The sequence below is a fragment of the Cimex lectularius genome, unplaced genomic scaffold (genome assembly GCF_000648675.2).
Source record: "Cimex lectularius strain Harlan isolate CLEC.00 unplaced genomic scaffold, Clec_2.1 scaffold173, whole genome shotgun sequence".
Lineage (NCBI taxonomy): Eukaryota > Metazoa > Arthropoda > Insecta > Hemiptera > Cimicidae > Cimex > Cimex lectularius.
In genome coordinates, this window is record NW_019392800.1 from 878,847 (window position 1) to 899,851 (window position 21,005).

Here is a 21,005-nt window from a genome sequence, read left to right on the forward strand (position 1 = left end):
TTGGGAAATGGTTTAGGGTGATCGCATTGATTTTACCAAACGGACTTAAGTCCGTGCAGAAAATTTCGAAAGTAGGAAAATAATAGAACGAGGCTTGAATGTAAAACAAAAATTAGAATGTATTTGCATTGATAACTTTTAGCTTTTGGTAATATCGAAACTGAGTAGATTAGCCGATGAGCTATTCAATTGTCAAGGCTTCCTGGAAAGCTTTTAACCCTTCCTAACAAATATCAAAATAACAATTGATCCCGATTTGAGAATTGGTATTCCAATCAACGCCGACAGTGTAAACAGCAGCGGGAAAAGTATCTATTTTACATCACCGATTGAAACTAAATATTTGAATTTGCTCAGTGAATATAAAAGAGGTGATAACGTTTTTGAGGACATTACATTATACGATGCATTCTTTTATATTCGGCGGGGGGAGGGTGCGCTTAGGGGGCAAAGGTGTTTCCAGATAGTGCCGAAGATAAAAGGGCAAAATTTCGACAAGGAACGAACTGCGGCGGCCGCTGTGCGTACGCATGCACGCACGTCACGGAGAGCTCGTCGAACTAGTCGTCATTCTTCCGCCGCGCACTGCACACCGCCATCCGCTCTCATGGGGCACTCGTGGAGCTCTTCCAGAAGGAACAATAAAAAAGGTTTGAAGATTTTATTAATGACTCGATTTTTTTCACGCTGGCCGACTTTATTAATTATTATTTATTCCCATACCCACGGGTTTGTTTTTTCATCCTCCTTTTTATCTATTTGTGGCTACTCGCATTTCTTCCAGTACAAATAACCGAACTTCGGTTTGGCTCACGATCCAAATAGCTGGATCGAAAATAAAACCTTTTCATATTCTTTAAATTTTCTTTTTTCTGTTCTAATTGACCTCGTTAAGTTTATTTCGAGTCTTTGAGAAAACAAATAAACTCTGTTTTCGACAATTACCAGCCTTTTTATTATCGTCAAATGGTGAGTTTCACCGTCTATGACCAAGTCCTGTAAATCGATGTAGAGATGTTATAATTTATTGGGCTGCTGGTGGAAAGATATTGCAGGTTTTGAACTGGCTATCAAAGCTATTTTTAATTTTTATAAAATAAAGAAAATTTATTCGAATAAGCGCTTTTATTCCGCTGTCATAAAAATCTTTACTTCGGCTCCACTGAGTTTTATACCTTAAGAAGTGATCAAAATGCCTAAAAAAATGGAAGTCTGTAGGCGAGAGGTCGAGTGAATATTGAGGGTGCGGTAAAGTTTCATAAGTGCTTAATTTTCCCCAGGGTTGGCATTGCTAATGTGGCTTGGCATTAAGTGAGTGAACAAAAATCGGTCGCTCCACCAATGCTCGATAAAGACGTTGCAGTTCCACGTGCATTTTGTCAATTTCTTGGCAATATTTCTCTGCTGTGATTGTTTCATCATAATTCAGGAAATTACAGTGAACAACCCCAGCAGTACACCAAACAGTCACTATACTCTTTTGTGCAGATTTGGTTTTGGCGCTTCATCCATTTCCAGTTTGTCCAACCACTGACCTGTACACCTCCTGAAATCGTATAGAATCCATCTGTCATCGCAGATGATGAGTCGATCGAGAAATGGATCGTTTGGCCGGCGCAACAGAAGAGACGTGCAAATTTAAAACCGTCGATTGCTTTGGGCTTCGGTTAGTCCGTTCGGTACCCATTTGTCGAGCTTTTTTACTTTACCTACTTGCTCGAGATGGCGAACAACGGTTCAGTGATCAACGCTAAGCTCTTCCGCAATTTCCCATGTTCTCTTACGTGAATTTTCTTCAATCAACTTTGAGACTTTGGTTTTCAGTTGGTCGTCGTCCACAACGAAAGGCCTGCCGGTTGCGACCTTCCCTGTCTTCGAGATCGAAATCTCTGAAACCAACATTGCACGTGCATCTCTAATGCTTCCTCCCTTAAATTCATACAAATAAATTTGACGAAAATCTAATTGGACATATTCAATTTCGAAGGTTCTCACTCTTTTAAAATTTAATATAAACTAAAATGTTTTGTATAAAAGATAACAGTTAAAAATATTAGTTATAATCAGTAAATTAGCTTTGAGGATTTAGCTTTGTTTACATGACAAGCACCGGCGAAAATAAAACAAATTTTCAAAACTTTCATTAATTTTGCGCCAATCCAATAGTTCTAGACATCGTTTCGAATTGGAATAAACCCCTGCGATCGGATCGAATCTTTGAACGATTATTTGAAATTACTCCATTTTACTTTTGTATTCCATTAACTTGTAAAATGCGGTATTTGTTTTGAAAAGCATACATTTCAAACTGTTTTCCTGATTAAAAATTTAAAAAACCCGGTAATTTCAAGCTTGTAGAATGACAGAATTCTATTATTAACCCTATCGTGTAAAAGGTGAGATGTAACTCAGAAATAGCAGGTGAAACGAGATAAACAGCTCGGTCGTTTACATTTTGTTCTAAACCTCTCCAGAGAAAGGTTGCTTAATGTGTCCCAAATAATTGAAGGATACCATTCCTTGGCTCCGTATAGGGAGAATTGTCCTCGAGCACGGCAGCGAATCTTCAGCGAGTCCCATGTTCCGATTTTTGGGGGAAACGGAGATGTTTTATGAAATACTGATATTTTTTTGTACCTAACTTGTGAGAAACTACCTGCAGGTTCGTCACTGGGCAGACTTGACGAAGAACTCCCACAAAAATACAGCGTATATAACTTAACTAGCATTAGAAATATTTTGAGGAAGATCAAGTACCTACCAAGAAGTACTCATTACCGAAGTCAAAAAGTTTTATTTTCCTTCTGTTTAAACAAAAGACAAAATGGACTAGAAATATCGGAAATCTTCGGTTAGAAATGGAGTCGACAAAGCGATTTTTTTACAATATAGATTATAGTGCATAGTGAATTGACCCGGAGATAATGATGCCAATAATCTGAGTATTAACTATGAAAAAAAATCTAAATTTAAACATATTCAATCTAGAATAATCAAGGTCTATAATCAAGTATGGATTAATTGGATTAAAAACGTTGAAGTCCCAACTGATCCATACGATTTATTTATTTTTTTAAATCGATAAATAGTACGGAATTTGGCATAAAATCGTACGAATAAAACGGGTCGATTTAAAAATATCTCTAAGTAAAGGGTGGATTATTAATTAGCTTTTTAAAAAAAAGAGACCTTTGTAAAGAAAGAAAAACCCAGTCAAATTGCAATACTGAAATAGTTCCTACTCGTCCTAGATGCCCTACTCCCCAGATCTAAAATTCCGTCCTTATCGCGATATAGATCCATGTGGAAGGAAAACTTATAAAAGACCCCCCTATCGAGGATCTGGATCTTTTGAGCGTTTGTCGACGACGTATTTTTGTCCGCGGCCGTGCTTCGAGATAGAACGATTGTCTGACACGCTTTTGAATGTTTGGCAACGTTTCGGGGAAGTGCGTCAAAACTGAAGGAATGGAAGATTTCCGTGAGAGGGATGGACTATTTTTCAGCTCAATGTCAAGTTGAACTATAAATATTATCCGCCCTGAGACCTATATTACAAACAGGCTCTTTAAACAAAGCCTCGTTTGATCCTCTGTTTCCTTTCGATTCAAATTACACCCGGATAAACAAAAATTTAACCCAATTGTGAAAATAGTAAAGTGTTTTCTTATTAGTTTTCCCTAAGTTAAAATCATGTAGAAAATTAGTGACACAGAAATACAGTTTTCCGTCAAGAGAGTTTTTTCTTTCTTTTATTCATGCTTGTTACATTTTAGTTCCACCCATTTATCAAGTTAAAAACAAACAACAATTTCTGAAGTGATCGACGATTATTTTTAAACGTTTGTTTTTGTCTGACTTTGAACTGATAATCGAAAATACCAATGTGTTTTCGATCTGATATTTAGACTTGAGATGCAGACTGGATTAATTTTCTAAAGTAAACAGCGAATAAAAAAAAGGATTAAATTACCATATTGTAAACGTTGATTCATCCCATATTCCGTATTATGTTATTTCAAATTTGAAATATGAATTGTTTTCCTTCGACAAAACAAATAAGTGCTGATATAACTAAAAGTGTCGATGGACGAGCTGCCAGGAAAGAAGAAAGATGAATGTGGAAAGGAACGTGAGAAAGGGAGAGAGTTAGTGGTAGAAAGTGTGAGAAGGAGAGAGAGAGAGAGAGAGCGATAAACAAGTTTAAAAAAGTAAGATAGATAGGAGAATGAAAAGAAAATAGGATGGGTAGATAGAGAGATAATGAAAGAGAGAGAGAGGGGTAGAAAGAGAGCGTGAGAGAGAGAATGAAAACGAAAGAGCGGTAGTGTAAAATAAGAGAGATAAGATAATGAAATGTAGACAATGGTAAAAGGGTTAATAGATAGATTCAAGAGTAAACAGAGGTTGGGATAGATAAAAGATAGAATGATTGAAGAGAAAGAAAGAGGGCGAATGAGAACGAGAGAAGGGTAGTGTAAAATAAGTGAGGGGGTCCGCGGTAGCCGAGTGGTTAAGGCGTCAGACTTTCCGCTAGTAGATCCCGCGGTCGTGGGTTCGATCCCCACCGTCGCCTCTGAACTTTCTTCTGACGCCTAAGGGGACCGGTGGCCGTAATTGAAAGAAATTGACACGGCACCCATCAATGGAAGGGGTGGGATCAGATCTCAGCGACCCTGAAATTGGTCCCAACCCCGTTCAAAAATGAGTTTCTTCGATGGAAGAACACCGGCAAACCGAGGGGCTCAAATTCACACTCGTGTTGCGAGCCCCCAAAAATGGAGCCAGAGATAAAGTACAAAAAGTTGAACAGCTGCAGTGTTCAGAGGGAAATCTTCCAGTTCCTGGTATCCATTGTTTAAAAAAAAGTGAGATAGGATAATGAAAGGTAACAGTGGCAAGATTGAATGAGAGCGAGAAGAAGAGAGAGAGAGAGAGAGAGAGAGAGAGAGATTTGGATAGATAAAGAGAGAGAGAGAGAGAGAGAGAGAGAGAGAGAGAGAAAGAAGAGAACGCGAGAGTGAGAGCGAGAAGAGGGAAGAGAGAAAGAGAGAGAGAGAAAGAAGAGAAAGCGAGAATGAGAGCGAGTAGAGGGAAGAGAGAGAGTGTGTGAGAGAGAGAGAGATAGATAGAATTCGGATGCATGATCTCTCTGCCATGGATTACAAATTTTACAATTATTTTAAATTGAACATTTACAACTATTCATGTTTATAAACACAAATTGCATTATTAAAACTCATATTACATAATTATTAAACATATACATATATTGAGTAGTAAATGTTTTGCTTATTATCTATGAAACCATGTAAACAATTGTACAACAATGTGAGTGATTTTTAATAATTAATAAAAATATTAGAAACGGAACTGTAAGAACATTTTTCAGTATTACAATTAATTAAGGTTTTTAGTTGAGATAAAAAAGTCAATGGCACGAGCGGGATTCGAACCCACGATCTTCGGCTTGATACGCCAAAAATGGCAAAAAGGAGGGAAAATTCAAAAGGTGAGGTTGAGATGGAAAGTTAGTGTCCGAGTGGATCGAGGTCACGATAGTTCAAGTGGTAGAGCAGCGGCGTATCTAGCCGAAGATCGTGGGTTCGAATCCCGCTCGTGCCATTGACTTTTTTATCTCAACTAAAAACCTTAATTAATTGTAATGCAATAATTGGTCAAGCGGACCAAGAAATTAGTGAATTTTTCAGTATCATAAATTTAATCAATTTAACAAGTCATAAACTATACCTTTTACAGGTTTAAATGTTTCATTTAGCTACTAAGTAAAGTAAAATATATAAAATTATCAAACACAAAGTTACTATATAGGGTGTCTTTCTTTTAGATGGCCCGGCTGAATTTTTCTCGAACCAATGACGTTATCAAAAAAATATATACTTACGTGTTTAATATTTTTTAGTCCAGTTTCAAATTTTTACATTTTTTTGGAAAAAAATATTATACATGGTACCTCAGGCCCAGTTCAACTTCAAAATTTCAAATACGATCCTATGCAGATCATTTTAAAGGATTTTTACGCAGAAAACAATGGTGGAATCGGATTTTAAATTGGTCAAAAAATGACAAAGTATGGCAAAAAGTTTGAAAAAACCCATTTCGTCTGTTTCGTTGTTAATTCCAATAATTTGCTTCTTCACTAAAGTAAACATTAATTGCCTTTATTGTTTACGTTCTGTCATTGTTTGTCAACACAAATTTACCCAAAATTACTATACAGGGTGTCCTTTGTACATGACCTGGCTGAATTTCTCTTGAACCAATGCCGCTGCCAATCCGATTGCACCGGGGGGGGGGTCGTATTTGAAATTTTGAAGTTGAACAGGGCCTGAGGTACCCTGTATAATTTTTCTACAAAAAAAGCTAAAAATTTGAAACTTGACTAAAAAAAAATATATATATAGTGTCATTGGTCAAGAGAAATTCAGTCAGGCCATCTAAAAAAAGGACACCCAGCATTATAATCTGAATAATTTTAAAGATATTTTTTCAACAAAAATTCGGTACAATTTTTTTAAAACCTTTTTAAAATTAATTGTTTTTTTGTTTTTTAATTTTTATTTGTATGTGTTATGCATTCTTACCCCAGTGACTAAAAATGAATTGCCATATGTTTATGTGTTATATTTTATGTAATAATTAGACCGTTAAGGAGAAATCTCGTTTCAAAATTATGAACATCTTTAAAATATTTTAACTTATCCCAAATGTAAATTGGCTGTTTGACTAATAATGTTTTATGGATTAATGATGCTGTATTTACATTCTGTAAATCTTCTATTTTTAAAATATTATTTTAATATTTTATATTTATCGTATATACAATCGTCACGTTTTAAATTTAGTATGAATCTAATACGGAAGTTAATTAATTATTTTTTGAAGTATACTTTTATTATTATAGTTCATATCAGACATGATTACAATGAAATATTGTGTATGTGGCATAATTAATGTTGTGAGTAACATCAAATTCAATTCTGTTGTTTTGTATTTTTTAAAGTTTATTTATTGAGTACCCCAATGCGTGTAGTTTTTGTGATATGACTTTAACTTGACAATTCCAACTTAAGTTTGAATTAACAAAAACACCTAGATTCTCTTTATATATTTAATACTTCACTATCCAGAATTTTTTTAGGCTATAGTTTTATTTTATTTAAAACTGACTATGACCTAAAATAACACAGGTCCTTCTGTTAGGGTTCAATTTAAAACGATATTTTTACTCCACTCTGATAGATTTTTTAATTCGTCATTTCATTATGTATACTATCAACCAATTGGTGCACATTTTGCTATCTTTATATAAATTTATATTGCCAGCACACATGCTTTATTTACGACGCTGTATTACACTAAACGTACTATTTATATAAATTGAAAAACCAAAGCGGAGAGGGTAGATCCTTGAGTCACCCCTTTATTCACAGTCGACCTATCAAAAATTGTACCTTTTGTGGTTTATATATATATATTTGTTTTCTGTTAGAAAGCTAAGATAGAGAAAAAAAAAAAAGAAACCGTTTTATCAGAAAAATTTATTCTCTTCAAAACAATATTCTGCCATCGACGTACACAGCTCGAGGGGCGATGGGGATGCTATTCCATCATCAGCCCCTCACAGTTCACTCTAATAAATACACTCACTCATACAAAACACGAAACACAAAATTTTTGTTATTCTGATATTTACTGGACAATATATCACGTCATATCTGGACTGTCTAAACTGCTGTAATCAATCATTAGTTCAAAATGGTTTGTAATAATTAAATCAAGAATAGATTCATTATTTCGTGCATGAAAATTGAGTTTATTCGTTAAAACATGGAAACCAATTTTATCTAACTTATTATTTAAAATGAATAAACATTGTTAATTCCATCATTCCAGTTTATTATTATTATTGTTTATATTTATATTTATTTATTTTCATCTCAACCTTAGATAAAAAGTGTAATTAAATAAAATAATTAATACGGTCAATTGTGACTACTAAATACATATACAGATTCCAATTTATGTTGAAGGCTTCTAGCATAACAATTTTTCGTTGTTTAATAATAGGGATTCGATAACGCTGTCCATAGAACTTGCTTTTGGAGGCCTATAAACTACACATTAATAATAAAATTAGCTGTCCTAGCAGTAACTTCGCAGACATTAAATTCGGGCTTTTTTACTAATTGCTTGGCGACTTTTTTTACACAAATTTTTTGGCCACTTTTTTTTACATAAATTGCTACTCCTCCACCTTTTTTTATTAAGTCTGTCATTACGAAAAATTTAGTATCCATTTAAGGAAAATATTCCCGAGCTAGGACATGGTTTTAGAAAAGTCTCTGATAAGGTGATAATATCGTAATTTTTATGTTCTGAACTACAACTCAATTCCTCCCGATGTACTAATAAATTTTCAACATTAATGTGTGCAATTTTTAAATGATCTCCCTTCTAATTAAAAAAATAAAATATAACTTAGTCTCTCTCTCTCGCTCACTCTCTCTCTCTCTCTCTCTCTCTCTCTCTCTCTCTCTCTCTCTCTCTCTCTCCCCCTCTCTCTTCTCTACGCTGTTACAACACAAACACAATAACAAATACGACGCAACAAACACTGACCGCAAATACATCGGTTAAGAAACGAACAAACTGAATCTTTAACAAATTAGGCATTAAAACAGTGCTCAAAACCAAGAAATCGATTGGAAAACTACAAAGACAAACCGACTTGACAAAACATATACAGACATATACTCATAATAGATACAAATACATCGACAGAAATATGACAGAAAATTAAATATAGGTACAAAGAACACATAAGATCCAGGAACAATGAAGGAAAATCAAACTAGGGGAATCACCTTACAGAAACCATCAATACAGACAAGCATGAAACTACTACACGGCGTACAAAAAAGACGAAAAATGAGCATACTCGAAAAATTAGAAATGTCAAACACAACACGTTTAACACGAAAAGAAAGCACTGTACCAATTAAATAATAAAAAGTCCAGACTTATGATTACTTTTATTAAATTTGTTTAACAAATACTAAAAGAATTTTGTCTAAGTCGGGCAGAAAATATTACAAGTTCTTCGACATAGATGATTATTTTTAACAAATAGGTTGCGTTTCGACATGATGATTTTTCAATCATTTATTTTTACAATTTAGGTCGATTTCGGCCCGCTAATTAAATAAGAAAGGCCACCGTTGTCGGAACGCCAAGTTTCATCTCCTAAAATTGGAAGTTCAAGATCGAGTTAAAAATACAAAGAGCACGCAGTTTCACGAAATGGAGGGAAAATAAAGTTTTATGTGTTTTCATCTATTCAGACTTCCTGGATTATGTTAATATAATAAAGTGTCTAAACTTGGACGTTTAAAGGTCAATCTTCGTTGTTAAACTGTTTAAACCTTTCCACCCGAATTTACTGATTTAGGACCCTTAAATGAAACAGTTGCGTTAGAATTTCCATCATTGCTGATCGATTGTACTGTCTGGTGTGTGGGGGCCAGAGATAAGTTTCGACTCGACGCCAACAAAATTAACACGAGTCTATTCTAAACCATCTTCCCGCTCGTCAATATGACCTCGGTCGACTTAAACAACCGTGCAAAAACGTCAAATTTTCAAAACGTAAAACCGTTGTCAAACCGATTTCTCGAATTGGAACGTTAAACACTTGACCTTGACATATATCGTTTTAAATTTAATATTAATTACTGTATTATAAACCAACTTTAATTGGATAATAGTTACTTCTACATATTTCCTTTACCATTCTCGTACAGCACCCAAGATCCGTTGCCTGGGCTCCACACGCTCCGAGGCCTCGCCATCTCAAGTTGCCTGCATAGCCTTGTCAGCAAAGATCCGAGGTCTATCTACCCTCTGAGTTCTCGCCATCCCAGGTTGCGGATTGTTTTTTGCATACATACCCTCGTCAACAAGAACCCGGGGTCTACACTCTCTGAGGTCTCGCCATCCTAGGTCCGCGATCCATGTCCGCTTCTGTGCGCATCAGGATATAACCACTGACCTAAACTAGAGACGTCCAGTCAGAAACAGTGAAAGTTAGAGTCGGTGGGTCATAGAGTTGATGGTTCTGAGCTCATCAAAGCAGTCCTTCGTTCAGGGTAGTTATTAGTTATTTATTCAGGTAGGTACCTGAGTTCGGAGGTTAAGTCCCGTCGAGTAGTTCATCATCAGAAGAATGGCCTCCGGCAATCCACCGCCTACAAGATTTATGAACCAACGCGACATTGTTCCTTCATCGCATGACATCTATGCTACCATATCATTGCGCTGAGGGAAAAAACAAGATGTGGCCTTGGCTTCATACAGCGACAGGCCGGTTCAACAGGGGAAATACTACACGACTAAACCTAACGAACGATATCAAACGTAGGTAACGACCCTGAGAAAGAAAAAACTAGGCCCAGTTGTCATGCCGGGTATGAGTAAGAGAAGCAAACCAGTCAAGTCCAAAACCAGTAGAAATAAAATTTCCACAGGTGGCAGAATCGTTGAGCCAGAAGCACAAATGTCAGAATCACTTATAATTTCTTCAAAATAAAATAGCGAATGTCATCCTTGTGGATTAAGACTTTTGACTTTCCCAGGTCCCTGAGTGCAATAATGAAGCAAATCTTCTCTATTTGGCCACCAAATAAGAAAAACTGAACAAAGATTGAGCGAGGTGCATGAAAATTGTCACAGTGCTCGGGAATTCCGGTCGTTTTGTCCCATTAGTCTGGCTATTGTTAAATATTTGTTATATGTGTTTTATTTATTAGGTAAAAACAAAAATACATAAGCACATTTAAGAGAGAAAAACAATTGGGGCCTTATTTGGCTTGCTATTAAAATCTTTCTCTTATTAAGTCCCTCCCCTTCGTAAATCCTCAGCAGTCAGGTAGGAAAAAGGGAAGCTTAGCCATAAACCATAAATTGTGCCCCTTGAAATAAGTTGAGAGTATGGCGGGTCGGCTGCTGTAGGGTCTCCCTTAGGAACGGCTGGGAAGGGACTATATACATGACTGAAATATAACCTACGTAGATTTTTTTTACAATTTATTTTCCCCTTGTTTCAACAAGGAGCGACCGACTTCCACTCAGGTCGGATACTTACGACTATACCTAGACAGACCGATATGGGCTTGGCATCAAGCTCAAAATCAAGTCAAAACAGGTTCTGGCATCATTGAATTCATACCCAGTTTTTACACCAATTCCTTGCTACCTAATCATAAGAAAGTCATTGTTTCTAAGTAAAATGTGGCAGTGAGTTCTGAGAGACAAGACCGATCCAAGCAGGCGTCCCACAAGGGATCATTCTTAGTCCCGTACTATTATTTATACTGTGTGGTGTTTAGTGACCGTTACTTGATGATTATTTGGAGGTCGTGAGATGCGGTCTGGTGTGACGTAGGGTTTCTTCTTTCCACGTCTCTAACCTCACTGTTCACACATCTGTGTATCTGTCACACGACTGACAAGAATGACAAATCTTCACGGAAAACAAACACTTTGAGCTTTGAAGATGATCTCAATAAAGATCGAAACGTTGGCACGATAAAGAAAATGGGTTTCTAAAACCTACGTCGCACCAGACCGCATCTCACGACCTCCAAATAATTATTTATACTGCCGACCTGCTAGATCCCATCACCACCTTTACAACCAATGCGAACGATACAGCAATTTTATTTCCTAACTCAAATGCTACTTAAACCACTCCCAGTATCCACTTACACCTTGAGTTTATCAGCGACTAATATAAAAAAAGTTTTCCCTCTACTGGACAACAACAAGGAGCTACCGACATCCACTCAGGTCAGATACTGAGGACTACACCTAGACCAGACTTGAGACACCAACGTAATAGAAGAATATGACAACTACGAAGACTTTTAGGAATGAAATCTGTATTGACCGTCAAAACTCGACTAAATCTATACAAGACTTTTTTTATTGTTTTGTTTTACCCGTAAAAAACAAAAATAAAAAATAAAATAAGAGACATTACTGCAACCACTTTGGACTTACAGTAGTACTGTGGGGTTGGACCAGCCATCCAATATGACCAATGGACCAATCCTTCCACTTAAAAGCACTCGGACAAATTGCCAAATCTTCTTGTTACGTCTCTAACCTCACTGTTCACACCAATTTTCATTTTAACCCCAAACCCTCTCTATACGTTTTCCCACGCGAGAACTTTAAAAGAGACCTCCTCGCCCCTTTGGTTTTAGCTGGTTTCTCATGTGTCCTCCGGGTGGAGTCCTGGCCATAGTATTATGGTGGGGACAAAACCATAAACTCACATATTTATGCTATATATTTACATGTACAAGCTACAATTACGCAAGGAGGCCTAACTCTTAATTTATAGGTATTTTTTTAGGTGAATTCCTTTTACCCCCTTATCTGATTAGGTCTAACGATATCGCTTAAAATATGGACAGAAAAGTCGTAAAAACACCTTAAACGAGAGTGCATAAAAACAAACGTGTATTATAATTGTTCTCCGTTCAACCGAAATCACCCTGGCTACTATATCGTGAATATGAGGAGACCACAATTTTTGACTTTGAAGTGTTAATAAAATGGCTATGGATTTGACGTTCGATTGTTTTCGAATAAACCGATCCTAAGATCTAAAGAGTTTAATAGTTAAACGCCCGACTAGAAAGAATCGAAGCGGAAGCAATTTTTTACTGAGTGACCATGGTGTTTGGACAAGCCTGCTATTGATTCACACGTACTAAATTTGGAAATGCGTTCGATATTCGATTGATTATTTGGCGAAAATAACATACAAAAAGATTGTAATTTAGTGATGATTCGATAAAAAATGGTGATATTTCTTTTTTTTTATTTGTTTGGATGTTCTTTCAGAAAAACTAAATAGTGAACTGTATGTCTGTTTCAGCACAATCAAGTGGATTATCACCGTCCTCGACAGAGGAGTCAAACAGCAAAGGCCCCGGCTTAGAAGCAACTTCAAACGATGATCGTAAGACCTCGATTTCCAACGCAGAAGAGAAACCTGCAGAAGAGCCTGAAAGTAACGACACTTCGTACGGGGTCGAGGCGACGGCAGTAAGGACTCTCGCCGCTTCGACGGGAACGGTCGCCATTCTGGGAACGACAGCACACTCCCAGTCGCAGAAAGATTTGAGGAAAGTAGACGAGAGTCCCGAAAAACCGTCTCTACCGCCGGAAGCCGCCCTTGAAAATAAGACTGACGATAAGACTGCAGGCCCCGATACAGGTGGAATGAAGGTCGAGACAAAGGAAAAAGCCGAAGATGTAGATAAGACTCGAGAGACAGCGACCGAAAAAATCGATGCCCCGAGTCCCGAGGGACTTAAAGTCGAGTCTACCTCGTTGAGCGCTCCTAGGGAAGAAGTCACAGTCAAGGAAGGAGAGAATTCCGTTCCAGAAAAAGCCTTAGATGTCGAAAAACCCGATGAGGTGACATCGACTGAAGAAAAACAGAAGGTGTCAGAAGAGAAACAGCCCTCGTCGAACGAGCCCGCCGAACAATCTGTACCGGTCGAGAAAAAGGAAGAACACAATCTACCCCTTTCGACAGAAAACGCCGTCGACGTTGAAACCGAAAGACAATCAGATGACACAAAAGCGGAAACGCCCTCCGTCGGAACCGAGTCGGTTCTGTCCGCTATCGAAAAGAAAGAACCAACGCCTAGCGAAAATTTGGGAGATTCTTCAGTACAATTAACTAGTCAGACGGAGAAATCAGAAAAGAACGAAGAGAAAAAAGAGGAACTGATCGAAAATCCTGTCAATGATGAAAAACAATTAGGAGTGAAGCTAGTCGAAGAAGTTCCCGATACTCCAGTCGATAAAGAAGAAAAGTCTACCGAGCACAAAGATGAGAATCATTCTCCCGGACAAGAAGAGAACACAGAATCTCTGAGTACGGAAAATGATGTCAGCTTTCCAAGCCCTGATGCGAATACAAGAACGAATGAAGAAGAGGACAACGATATATCCAGCGAACAGCTCAAAACCAACAGTCTGTCTGATATGTCAATGTCAGAAACGGCTCAGTTAGAATTGGAAGACAAATCGGAAACTCGAGGACCGAGTCTAACCCTAGATGTTGAAAATGTAGGCTTAGAAGAAGCAAAACAATTAGTCTCACCGATGATAGAAGTCAACTCGCCTTCTGAAAATTCGGGTAAAAACAATTCGGACCAAGATAAAACGCCCGACCTATTGCCCGATTCCAAGACGGACACAACATCTTTAGAGGACAAATCTCAAAATTCCAACTTGAGCGGGGACTCCCCCGACCTGAACGCCGCTGCCACTACCATCCAGTCCAACATCAGAGGCTTTCTAACCAGGAGGCATCTGAAAAAGTCGCAAAATTCCAGTACTGAAGATGTTAGTAAAAAGTTGACTGATAGTATGATAGATAAAATAAAAGATGAAGTCGATGAAATATGCAAAGAAGCTGAGAAAACGACCGAGTCCCTCATCAGCAGTCCAGACATCGACAAAGGCGCTATAGCACCCAACGAAGAATTCCCAGCTCCTCCGGATGACATGCTCACTGATAAATTAGAAGAGACTTTGGAAGAAGATACGACCTCGCTCAATTCACAACCGACAGTGCCTTCCTCAGCGTCTCAAAAAGAAACTAAAGAGAGGGAACAAAAGGGTGAAAAACCGACTTCTGCTAAACAGCAACATGTAAGTACTAACTTTATTATTCAAAAAACCTCTTGAAATTAAAAGTCTTCCCTAATATTTTCTTTTCAAACATTAGCACCTTTACCTTTAAATTCTATGGAAGTTTGTCTCTTCCGAGTAAATAGATTATCAAGTTTGATTGAGCGGCTGGGAGTTGATGAACGCTGAGTTATTGATCATCCCCGAGTCAGCCTATTCTCACAGTTTCTTCCTGGTCAGACGCCTTTCGTTGTCACCCCATTTTCATTGATGGTCGGTTTTGCTCGGCTTCAGTAGAACAATCGAACAAGCGGAAACAAAAGAAAACATCAGAAAGATCAAAACAAGTCGACATTAGCTAGGAACGTAATGATGTAGCATAAAGACGTGTCAGTTGTAGCCAAATATGCCAAAAACTCTTAACTTAGTTGATAAATTCTATAACTATTGGGTTGTCCGGAAAATAATGCAGGATTTTAAGTTTTCATTAAAAAAAATCTATATAAAATATTCTGTTTACGTTTACAGGATTACTCATTTGTATGAATGTCAACACTTATTAATCCTCTTCCAAATGATATTGTTTGTTTACCTCTGTAGCATTCCGCTACTTGGAAATAATTCAGTCATCCTTATAATGTCAAAGCGAGAATTTCGTACGATTTTCTTTTACGAGTTTAAACTCGGCCGAAGCGGAGCCCAAACGGCTAGAAACATTAACCAAGTCTGGGGCGAGGGTTGTGTTAATGAGTGCACTGTGCAAAGGTGGTTTAAAAAATTTCGGGAGGGAGATTTCAGCCTTGAAGATGAAGAAGGTCGTGGAAGGCCTTCCTCTCTTAATGATGATGTTCTGCGATCAGTGGTGGGTGCAGAGCAACTCAAAGTCAGTAAAACGACCGTCGCTGACCACCTCAAGGCGATTGGAAAAGTGAAAAAACTCGAAAATTGGGTTCCACACTCATTAAACGATCGCCAAAAAAATCAGCGCTTTGATGTTTGTGCATCACTTCTTTGTCGAAACAAAAATGACCCATTTCTGGCCAGAATTGTTACATGTGACGAAAAGTGGATTCTCTACGATAACACTAGACGTTCTGGACAGTGGCTCGACAAAGGAGAAGCTCCAATACATTTTCCAAAGCCCCCAACTCATCAAAAAAAGGTAATGGTTACGGTATGGTGGGCTTCATTTGGTTTAATACACTACAGCTTCTTAAATCCTGGCGAAACCATCAATGCTGAATCATACTGTAACCAAATTAATACCATGCATCAGAAATTGGCAGTAATGAAGCCCTCTTTGGTCAATCGGAAAGGGCCCATTTTGTTGCATGACAACGCTCGACCACATGTGTCACGTGTAACGTCACAAAAATTATTGGAGCTTGGCTATGAAACTTTGCCTCACCCACCCTACTCTCCGGACCTCTCGCCTACTGACTACCATTTTTTTAGACACCTGGACCACTACTTAGAACACATAATATTCAAAAATCAAACGGAACTGGAAAATGCATTTATTGACTTTATCAATTCTAAAAATTCTGAATTCTACTCAGACGGAATTAATAAGTTACCAACACGTTGGGAGAAATGTATTGAGAGTATGGGAAATTATTTTGATTAAAGAACATTGCTTTAAAGTAACTAGTTTCTTTTTTTTTGTTTAATACCAAAATCCTGCATTATTTTCCGGACAACCCAATAGTTAACAATCACTATCGGTCCATTGTGTTTATGCTGAAAAACCCTCCTATATCGATTCGCCGACGTATCCCTATAAAATAATATGAAATTTAACCAGAGAAACCCGACAATATGCATATGTATGTAAACGCCGGCATAGTGGCATAGTATTTGACCGCGGTTTTATCTGGTCCGCCTATTCTCGCCGGATCACTTGGTCACAAAGGACAACGACCAGTGTTAATCCTGCCGAGCGTTTTGTTTGGTTATCGCATTAATCTACGAGAAGGGGCGAAATCGAGAGGGAAAAGGCTTAAATCAAATTAATATCGCGAGGATTAGCGGACCAGGTGGAGTTCAAATTGTAAATCAATTCGCGTACCAATGAAAAAAAAGAAAAAAAATCCTACGTCTTTACCCTTACTTGATCACCAAAAAGGTGAAAACACAATTGGTTTGATATAGACTTAAAACAGAGACAACTCACGGCCCCCGTCGAGACCGGAAATAGGTTTAAATAAAGTGTAAAATCCCTCAAAGATCTCATTAACTAGAAACAGTTTTATAAAGAAGTTACTGGCAAACAAATAAATTAGATCTAGAAAAAAATTAGACCTACTCGAAGTAACGAAAAAGAAAAACAAAACATTTTCACAAATAAAATCCTTCACAGAACGGATAGGCAAGACATAATCAAGTCGAATCACAGCCCGTCCAGAAATATTTAACAACAGATATATCCTTTCCAAAGGTGTCTGTTTTCCCTTTTCCTTACTCAATCTTATGTAGCCTTTTCTTGAAGAATGCATGTGTAAATTCTTCCAGCGTAACCCTGTCCATCACTCTCTATCTCAACCTATCATCATAAAAATCACTCCTTCCTCTCTGTATTTTAACCACCTTGCTCTCACCCTCTTTCTATCTCGTGTTTATGAACTTCATCTTTTTGTTTAAAATTCTTTTTTCAAAATGTCTTATTAAACAATGACTCAAGAGTCCATTTTATCCCCAAAACGAGGGATAAATTTCATAAAGGATCAACAAAAAGAAACTATTAATAAAAAATGCTTGATGTTAGAATTTCCTAGTGTTCTTAAAGGATAGAGTATTTAAGTTTGAAAATATCACTATAACTTTCGTTTCTTCTCGTCTGCACAGTGATAAACCTGGAATTGGTTGTTACCGATCATCCTGGTGTTGGACTGTCAGACAAGTTGTAGCATTTCACCATCTTCAGTATGTCTGTTTGATTTTTAAATTGGGTCTTTTTTTAGGGTCATGAGGGGGGCATTGTTAGTGTTAGTGTTATCTTTGTTCATCAATACTTTCAGTGGATTAAGTCTAATTCTGAATTAACCACTCAGCCATCAATTCCCCATATTATACCAATAAAGTATGTAGCAAGTACTATGTACAGTATTATGTAGGAAGTAAAGTATTATGGTTAGGTTAGGTTAAGGCCATATATCTATGATTCCATATTTTGCCATGATTAAGAGAATTTTTTAATGATTTCTTTCTCTTAATAATAAATAATTAATGTTAAGACTAATTTGTCTATATTATCCAGTTAAATTTATCCAGTTAATATGTTAACATAACATCAATTCATGCTAGAAAGTATCTCACAAGTAACAAATTTTATGCCAAGAGAAGAATTTTACCCAGAATCTGGCTCATCAGAAAAAAAAATATCTAGCTGCTCGATTTCTTAAGAACTTGTGCTTTGCACTCGCATATTTTCTCCACATCCTAAAAAGCATTGAATCATAGATATACTTAGCCCTAGCCTATCCCTACCCTCTAACCCTAACCTAACCTAGCATTACTTAACATAACCCAACACAGTGCGTACTACCCATGCATAGCTTTACCTTATAAATCATAATTATATCTTCGCCCTGAGGAAGGCCAAATATAAGCCAAAAGCCTGGCAACAGATAAATAAAGTAACTTCTATTGTACAGGAGGGCTTAATGGCCAACTAGGTGTTGCAGACGAGTATGGCATATTTTTTCCCAAACTTTATGACAGAACAATGGTAATAAGACTAATTTTCAACACTGTTGTGGCTGGGTAAATAAGTCCTTGTGAAAAGATTTTATTACTGTCCCATTTTAGGTGGTCAGTTTTTTATAAAGGCTTACAATTTTTGTCTGCTTGATCAGCTCCTTCAACTTCATTACTTTTTTGCTAAATTCAGAACTATTTTCGGTTATTTAATAATTGAAAACTTTTTGCTTTTAGGCTCTAGATGTTGCACCTCCACCACCAGCAGATTTAGATGACAATAGTGCCGCCGACAGTGAACAGTTGCCCAACGATGAAGATCTTCCAGCGCCAGACTTTGAAATGTTTGAATCTTCTTACACAGATGATGTTAACACGGAGATAATAAATTCTGATAAAGTTGGTAACGTCGAAGATCTAAAAGATTCGACTGAAGGCGATCTCACGATCGACGAAGACTCCGACAAATTGTTGAAGGAGTTGCAAAAGCCCCAAGAATGTGATGAACTTGTTAATGTTGCTGCTGAAATCATTGACCAAACAAAAAAAGAAATCGATGATGCCGCAACAAAAATCCAAGCTGGAGTCAGAGGATATTTAACAAGGAAACAACAGGTGAATATTAAAATTTAAAAGTGTAATAACATTTTTTATGTAAATGCATGTTACAAGTGTTTGTTTAATGTAGTTAGAAAAAGCTGTAGATTTATTCACAAAAATGCCATTCACTCCAGCCTTAGATTTTTTTAATGTTTGTATAATTCATGAATTTTTCTTCATTTAGGAGATGCTCAAAAAAGGAGATATCTTGTCACATTAAATTAATAACAAATAAAAAATTTTTAAATAAATTTACAAAGCTTCCAAAAGTTTTATTAACACGTAACAAATATATGTTATAACATAAAAACAAAAATTATTCACGATTAATGTTTTATTAACAACTGGGCAACAAATTACTAAAAATCACTATTGTTGGATTTTAATCATTTTATCTTCTGTTTATTGTTAATTTTGTATTAAAGAAAACATATTAATTTAAAAAATTATAATAACAATGTTAAATTAAGTGAAGAACTGTTAAAGATGTTTTCTATGTCTAAAAAAGAAAACTAGTTGTTCGTTGCATATAAGTCAATAATAATGAATGTGTTTCATTAATAATGAGTCGAATCGACCCGTGATTAATGAACCATCTTTATTGATTTTTAATTATTTTACCTCATGTTTATGTTAAAATTAGTATAAACTTAAACAAAATTTTTATATCAAGGATGTATAATTAAGAAAGATGTTAAAAATTGTTTTCAAAATATAAAAATGTTTTTAAAAAAAGAAACAAAAAGTAGTTATTCATTTAGGGACACAGTGTACATATTACATGCATGTGTGTGTGAGAGAGTGTGTGTCACAAAAACAAACATTCCAAAGGCAACAGGAAAATCAATCAAACCCACACCCCCAGAAATATATTATTCAAAAACAACAAACTATATTATCAAGCATCAAGCTGTTATAGGCTATAAATACTTTTAATTTCAGAACGTTAAGAATAAACGATCAAAACAGTCGATAGAAGAAGCAGACAGAGCTTCAATAGTTCAGACTCCATCAGATCATCAAGAAGAAGCCAGCGCTCCAGAAGACAGCTTAAAGGCATTAGAAAAAGACATAAATGATGCAGCAACTAAAATTCAAGCAAACTTCCGAGGCTATATGGTCCGTAAAGAAGGAAAAAACAAGACCACTGATAAGGAAGTGAAAGACCTCCCTGAAAATCTTTCACCTGATGAAACACAAACCAAAGAAGAGAGCGTTCAACCCTCTGGACATCCTGAACAGACTGGATCTGACTTAGACCCAGCGCAAAATGTAGAAAAGGGTAAGGCTCTAGTATTTTGTAAGTGAGATTTTTTGATTAGTGTTGAACGAATGACTTTTTTACTCACACACATACTACAACATAGTATGTGCAAAAATCCTTAGAAAAATTATCTAGGGTCTGGTTAAATTCACTTAATAAAGTGATCTCTTTTAAAAACTGCTTGGGCAGTGGTGGCAACTAGATTTAGCTCGATGCTTTGATTTTGGTACAGATTTACAGTATAATTATGTTTTTCAAAATTGTGTTAAAATTGATGGTGGATGTTGGTTTCCAAGTGAGTGAACGTACGTTGAACTGACACTGAGTATGTTTAAAACTCACAGTTTTCAATATCACTCAGACATCAGTGCCAGTTTAACATTTCTAGTGTTGCAGAATATATGAATTCTGTTCCTACACACAAAATTTATATCTAAAACTGATTTTTTTTTAAAAATATATTTCTTTATTTAACATTATATACATTCTTTGATACAGAAAACTGTAAAAAATAAGAACATTACTTAAATAATATCATCAGTGCTGTACAAATTTAATGAACATTTGTCTATGTTAAAATAGTTTATATAGTCTTAACGGTGATGATATCACCAAAAGATGATCACTTTTACCTTAAATAACCTTTTATCTTCTTTTTTTTCTTAATCCATCATAAGGTTGATATCTATTAAACAATTACTGTTGT

At 36.4% G+C, this 21,005-nt stretch overlaps 1 protein-coding gene across 4 annotated transcripts in view; it reads left to right on the plus strand.

Moving 5' to 3' along the window:
* The window catches only part of LOC106666574 (probable serine/threonine-protein kinase kinX), a 66,807-nt gene that overhangs the window by 42,565 nt on the left and 3,237 nt on the right, over nt 1–21,005 (plus strand). For 2 of the 4 annotated variants that reach the window (XM_024228054.1, XM_024228052.1), the window contains exons 2-4: nt 12,968–14,760; nt 18,673–19,050; nt 19,978–20,317. In XM_024228054.1, coding sequence (XP_024083822.1) covers nt 12,968–14,760; nt 18,673–19,050; nt 19,978–20,317 — 2,511 coding nt within the window. Of the gene's footprint in view, nt 1–506; nt 651–12,967; nt 14,761–18,672; nt 19,051–19,977; nt 20,318–21,005 lie in introns of those variants that run through there. The other 2 variants (XM_024228053.1, XM_024228055.1) reach the window with 2 other exon arrangements.